This window comes from Falco naumanni, chromosome 12 (genome assembly GCF_017639655.2).
Source record: "Falco naumanni isolate bFalNau1 chromosome 12, bFalNau1.pat, whole genome shotgun sequence".
In the NCBI taxonomy this organism is placed as follows: Eukaryota; Metazoa; Chordata; class Aves; order Falconiformes; family Falconidae; genus Falco; species Falco naumanni.
Genome location: NC_054065.1, coordinates 11,346,443 through 11,352,416, shown reverse-complemented (window position 1 = coordinate 11,352,416; position 5,974 = coordinate 11,346,443). Strand labels below are relative to the sequence as shown.

The 5,974-nt window shown below is 47.2% G+C and overlaps 1 protein-coding gene across 6 annotated transcripts in view; it reads left to right on the top strand.

The window, feature by feature from the left end:
* The first annotated feature begins 179 nt into the window (after nucleotides 1–179).
* HEATR5B (HEAT repeat containing 5B) overlaps nucleotides 180–5,974 on the top strand; it is a 59,137-nt gene continuing 53,342 nt past the window's right edge. For 2 of the 6 annotated variants that reach the window (XM_040612110.1, XM_040612112.1), the window contains exons 1-3: nucleotides 588–2,904; nucleotides 3,374–3,585; nucleotides 5,250–5,358. In XM_040612110.1, coding sequence (XP_040468044.1) covers nucleotides 2,779–2,904; nucleotides 3,374–3,585; nucleotides 5,250–5,358 — 447 coding nt within the window. In that variant the 5' untranslated portion in view covers nucleotides 588–2,778. Of the gene's footprint in view, nucleotides 231–403; nucleotides 530–587; nucleotides 2,905–3,373; nucleotides 3,586–5,249; nucleotides 5,359–5,974 lie in introns of those variants that run through there. The other 4 variants (XM_040612107.1, XM_040612108.1, XM_040612109.1 and 1 more) reach the window with 4 other exon arrangements.

Genomic DNA, 5,974 nt, shown 5'->3' with positions numbered 1-5,974 from the left:
GCCTCCCCGCGGCGCGTTCTGCCGGGCTCCGCTGCCGCCGGCCGCCCCTCGACCCACGCGGAGCCGCAGCGGAGCGCGGGGGCTGCGGGAGGACCCGGCGGGAGGAGCCCCCGCACCCACCCGGCCCGGCCCGCTCGGCTGGTGGCGCCTGCGCACGGCCAGGGCCGCCCCCGCCCGCCGGCGCCTGCGCGCCTCCCGCTTCCTGCCGCGGCCGCCGCCGCGCTGCCCAGGTGCGTGGGGCCGGCGCCGGGTCGGGGGGCGAAGCCGCTCCTGCCGCCGGGCCCCTCCTGCCGGCCGGGCCCGCCCCGGGCCGTGCCGGACGCAGCCGGGCCCGCCGGGGATGGGCCCGCGGCGGGGGGGGGGGCTCCTCGCTGTGCGGGCCGGGGCGACGCGGGCGCGGCGGCTGAGGGGGCGCGGGCGGCGGCGCGTGCCCGCGCGTGTCTGTGTCCGTGTCCCGCCCCCTCCCCCCGGGGGGCCGCGCTGTCACGCGTGGCGCGGCCCGCAGCTGACAGGACGCGGCCGCCGCACGGTAGGAGCCGCTAAGGGCGGCGGGCGGTGCCGGCCGTGCCTGGCTGCGGGGCGGGCCCCGGGCCGGCGGGGGGCCTTGACCGGTGCCGGAGGGAGCCGGCCCGGGCACGGAGCCGCCGCCTCACCTGGTGCGGCCTCTCAGGAGGGCGCCGCTGCGCCTGGACGTGCCCGAGTTCAGCCGGCGGAAGGGCTGCCCGGCGAGCACCGGCTGGAGGTGGAGGGCAGCCGTCGCGCACCTGAACGTTCTCCTTCCGTAACGCTCTGGCAGAGCTCGGTGGGGGCGGGTTGGCTCTGGCGGGCGGTTGCCCCGCGCCCTGGGGGGGGGGGGGTGACGCGGTATTTACCGCTCGTAGCTGCACAGGGAGCCCCGGCCCTCGCCAGCATCAGTGGAACCTGGCAGGTGTTTTCCGCTGGGATTCGGAGCGAGCCTTTGGCCGGTGTGGGTGGGCTCTGGGCCGCCCGCTGCGTGCCGGGCGCTCAGCCTTCCTGTCGCTGGGTTTTCATGTTTGTGCTTCAGTGGCGCGGCTGAAGTACGTGCAGGTTTGGTTGCTCAGAGCTTGTGTTTCCCAGACGCAGGTAAGGGAGTGTGTGGAAGGTGTACAAGGGGTCTGTGGCTCTAAAGGCTGGGGGAAAATTAAAACTTACCTGGGGAGGAAAAAGAGCGATGAGCTGTGCTGTCATACGGCACCCCTGTGCGGTGCGGGTGACCAGCAGGGTAGGGCTCTGGGGTGATAGCCAAGGAGCCATAGTGCTGTCAGTCATTGCGTTTCTCTCTGCTCTCATGTAAAGGTGTTTTGAAACGATGTGCCTGTGCATTATGGACAGGCAATGCCTCCTCAGTTCTTTGTAACTTGGAAAAGCCAGAAGATGCCTTTGGAGGTGTCAGGCGAGGGCTATATGCGTTTCTGTATGTGGCTCTTCCACTGCTGCTGATCTGTCACCAGAGATGCACAGTGAAAAATACTACAATGCAAAGTACCAAAGAGCAGGGAGCGTGCTTAGTACTACAGACATTGTGATGCTTTAGTTTCATCGGTAGTGAATCATTAAGGTATATTTAGAACCATAATACAGTTACAGTATTAATGCCACCCTTTACTACTGTCTAATCTGGGGGCCGTTTAAAAAAAATAATTAAATCACTTCACTTGACTTTAGATTTGTTGGGTTTGACCATGAGTGAGGAAGCAGCTGTGAGCACTTGAGAGCACAAGTGGAGCGGTGCAGCTGTTGAAAGATGACGTCTTACATCATAGTCCTTAGTTGCTTGCTTTTTCTGTTTTGCCCGAGATCCTAGTTTCAGCATTGCTGCATTCGGGATTTGGGGTTGGGTTTTCTTGCTTTTTGGGTTTCTTTTTCCTGAGCATGGTTGACTTAACTTTGTGATTTTTAGTTATTTTTCCTATCTGTTCTGCGTCGAACTGCTACACTTTGTTTAAATGTGGTTTGCTAAGGTTAAGTTGTCTGCGGAGTGTTTGCTCACACTGATAGCATGCTTTTGGTAGTGCTTTGTTGCTACCCCCTGTTTGAGCAGGAGCTCCACTGTTTGATCTGTAGCGTTTTGCCTGGTGGGGACACACGCGGGCGTTTGGCTTCTGCCTGGTATACCAGGCTGTCGCGCATAAGGCTTGCCGGGTTTTAGCGCGCTTATTTGTCCAGCACTTAAAGGAAGGGCAGTGGGATCTGGAGGTCTTAGCTGAGTGATGTCAACTGCTGCCGTGTTCCAGCCTCTCTCAGATTTGTGATGGGTGGAAATTCCTACTTGTGATAGGCTCATCTCCTTCTGTCCATCTCAACACCTTGTCCATTGAAGGTGTTGAGAAGGTGGCCGGGTTTGTGCCCAAGCTTTGGGAGTGCGGTCAAGGGTCTTGATTAGGGACAATCCTTATTCTGTTTTATGTACAAGGAGACAGTGAGATGACTCCTTTATCTCTTATGTGTGGTTTGGTGTTTTATTTCTTTAAACAGGGGCTCCAATATATTTTTCTTGGCTAAGAGTTAGCACCTGAAGTTGCCTGTGGGTGCTCTTTTTACAATTAACCATTCTGTTCCCTGAAATACTAATGGATGTACCCGGAACTGCTTAGCTAAGACAAGTCTGAGCAAGGCTGTCGTCACGATACTGTAATCTATAGATTTCATCTGCATATTTTCATTTGATTTCCAAAGCTTTGTACTATATACTAATATTTACATTCTGATTTTAGAGTTGCTACACAAATTTACAATAAAACTGGAATTTAACCAGTCATGGAGCTGGCTCACAGTTTGTTACTGAATGAGGAAGCATTAGCTCAAATCACAGAAGCAAAGAGACCGGTCTTTATCTTTGAGTGGTTAAGATTTTTGGATAAAGTGCTGGTAGCTGCTAACAAGGTAATTTTATGGTTTTTTGCCTTTCTTTCTAAAACATTTGTATTAATTTCATGCAAGAGAAAGTTGACAGCTAGTAGGCGGTCAGTATAACTGTTATATAATAGATAGCTTGGTTTGAGTTCTTCATTGTTGTAAATATTTGGAAGACAAAACCTTCCCTCCCAGAGTAGGGATTCTTGATGGTAAAGAGGATTAAAAGATGTTCTAGGCAGGTATTACTGTATTTTTAGTAAGTATTTTTTCAAAGCAAAAATTCAATAAGGTAACAGCTAATTCTGAGCATTTAGCATGTCTCTGCTGTTACAGAATGTATCTCACGTCTCTGCGAGACAAGCAGTTTGCTGAATGACATACAAGTGGGAGTGGTGTAAGGTTTACTTCAGTCTCTTTTAGGTATTTCTGGGTGTTGAAGGCAAGACACAAGATCAAATGACTTTTCTTATTTTATGTATTTTTGGTCCGTTAACAGACAGATGTCAAGGAAAAACAGAAGAAACTTGTAGAACAGCTAACAGGACTCATCAGCAGTTCCCCTGGGCCACCTACACGAAAACTACTAGCAAAAAACCTTGCTGCTCTCTACAGCATTGGAGACACGTTTACTGTTTTTCAGACGCTTGACAAGTGTAATGATATCATCAAGAGCAAGGATGATACTGCGGCCTACTTGCCCACAAAACTGTATGTTGAATATTGTTAGGGAAATGGGAATGTTTTTTAAGCAAAGTGATCCTGGATATTGCAGAAAAGTCTGCCTGTATATGTGCATGTTATGTTTACTTATATTTTGCATGCTTATTTGGAGTTCATATGTGCTTGATACAGCAGAGGAAAGAGCAGAATTGAGATTGTGGAGGGCAGGACTCAAAGATGACATATACATGGATATCTGAAAGTGAGAAGCTTTCCTGTAAGCAAGGGACTATCTTATGCTTTTTTGCATGCTTATGTCAATGAAAAGGTAACAGTTGATGAAGTAATGCAATGAAAAAATTCCACCAGTGGGATTAGTGCTGATTGTGCTCAGGTACCCCACTTAAGATGGAACCTCTAGATTGTCAAACAAGAGCATTATCTATGCCTAGAGGATTGTAACCAACAGTTCAAGTTCTTTTTTCCCAGCAGATGTTGCCTATTTATATTCCCCTGCTGTGATATATTGCGCAAGTCTCCCTGAGAGAGTCTGTGTACTTGGATGTCTGTGTGTATGCATGTGTGATCCAGTTTGTCTTTATTTATAGGAGCAATCTCACTGGTAGGAATTTGGTTAATGTCAAAACCAGCTTCCCCTGGAAGTGTTTTTAGTACTTTCCCACATAGACTGCTTTGTGTGCTCACAGTGTCTAGTGAACCCGGGTTTGGGCTTGCCTTCAGGTGTTATCATAACAATAGGATTTAACAAGATCTGAAATAGTCACCATTTGGGCAGATACTGTCCTCCTTTTATTTGAATCTTTGAGGAACTTGTATAAGTGGGAAAGGTTTTATATGATAACATGCTCTGAAACTTACGCTACCCACTCAAAGTGGTAGTCCAGAAGGTTTTTCCTGTATGCCTTCAAACTTCAGTTTTTGATGTTTGTGTAGGGGACGTGCCCATTAAGGGGTAGGCTGTAATGAGTTTGTAACAAATAGCTTTGCTAAAAAGTTGTTTACCCAAGAATTTCAGGTTTAAAAAAAAGCCTTTGTTGCTTTGTAATGAAAAAGCACACGTTTTCAGGAGCAGCTTCTGTGACTGTCCTGGAGCAGTTTGTGTCTGTAACTGCAGTACGGCTTTACTTAAACATTCCTCATCTCAAATGGCAGACAAAGGAAAATGGGTATATAACTGTATATGGATCCAGTGATTTTTACAGTGCCTACAAACTTTGTTGTGTTATGCGATAATTTATGCATTTTAAGTTCTTAGGCTTGATGCCTCCCCCCCCCCCCCCCATCATTCAGTATCTACAGAAATGATATATTAAGGGTATTTTAAAGGGTGGGGGTTATCTTGCAGGTGCTTGGAAAAGGAACGGTTTATTCAAACACAAAACCTAATCTTGCAGAGATTTCGGCATATACTTGTCTTCTCCAGAATTTTTCACTATGTGTGTAGGTCCTGTAATAATACCCAATCAAATACATCTGTGTTCTTTAGAAGCTATAAATCTTCTGTTACTACTTTTGCAAACAAAAAAAAAATTAAATGCACAGCGTTAAACATCCAGTATAACTAGTGGATAATAATAAATAGATTATTATTCATCAATGATGATTAAAACATACATTTCTATTTAATTATTTGTCTCCATGTAGATGATAGAGAAGAAGAGTAGGCCAATTAATGTCTCTTTTTTTCATAGGGCTGCGGTGGCATGTGTTGGAGCATTTTATGAAAAAATGGGTAGAATGCTGGGAAGTTCTTTTCCGGAAACAGTGAATAATCTTTTGAAGTCTCTGAAAAGTGCAGAGGTAAGTTCAGATTATTTTATATATGTGGTTTTGATTCCATTTAAACTGCAACCTGCTTCGTCCAAAAGTGTTTGCCAAAGTGGCTGGATTGTTTGCCTTGTACCTAGAAAAATGCTAATCACTTACAAAGTTAATGTCAAGGTAAACATGTGTATGTATTTTTAGTGCAGAGAGTTGAGAGTTTTGTCACATGAATATTACGGTAGTTGCTTTGTAGTGGCATCAGTAATTAAAATTGCAAAATGGTTGTATGTACCACTTCTAACTACAGCATTAGGATTTCTGCTGGTGTACCCTGAATAAACATTCAGTTGTTTAAAAACAAATACCTACGTTTTGCAACAAAGATGTTACTTTGTATCTTTGACCTTTGATGTTACTGTCCATCTTTATGAAGCAGGATACAGTGTGGGTTTTTTTGTTGTTAGTTTGGGTTGGGTTTTTTTGTTTGGTTGGTTTGGTTTTGGGTTTTTTTTTGTGTGCTGTAAACTCTTAATTACCTGCCTTTGTGCAGGTGTAGTAGGAAGCTGTTGACTATTTGGGTTTCCTGTTCTCTCATATCAACTGTGTTTTCCTTTTTTCCCTGGGGCTGCAGCAGATAAATGGTGGGGCAGGA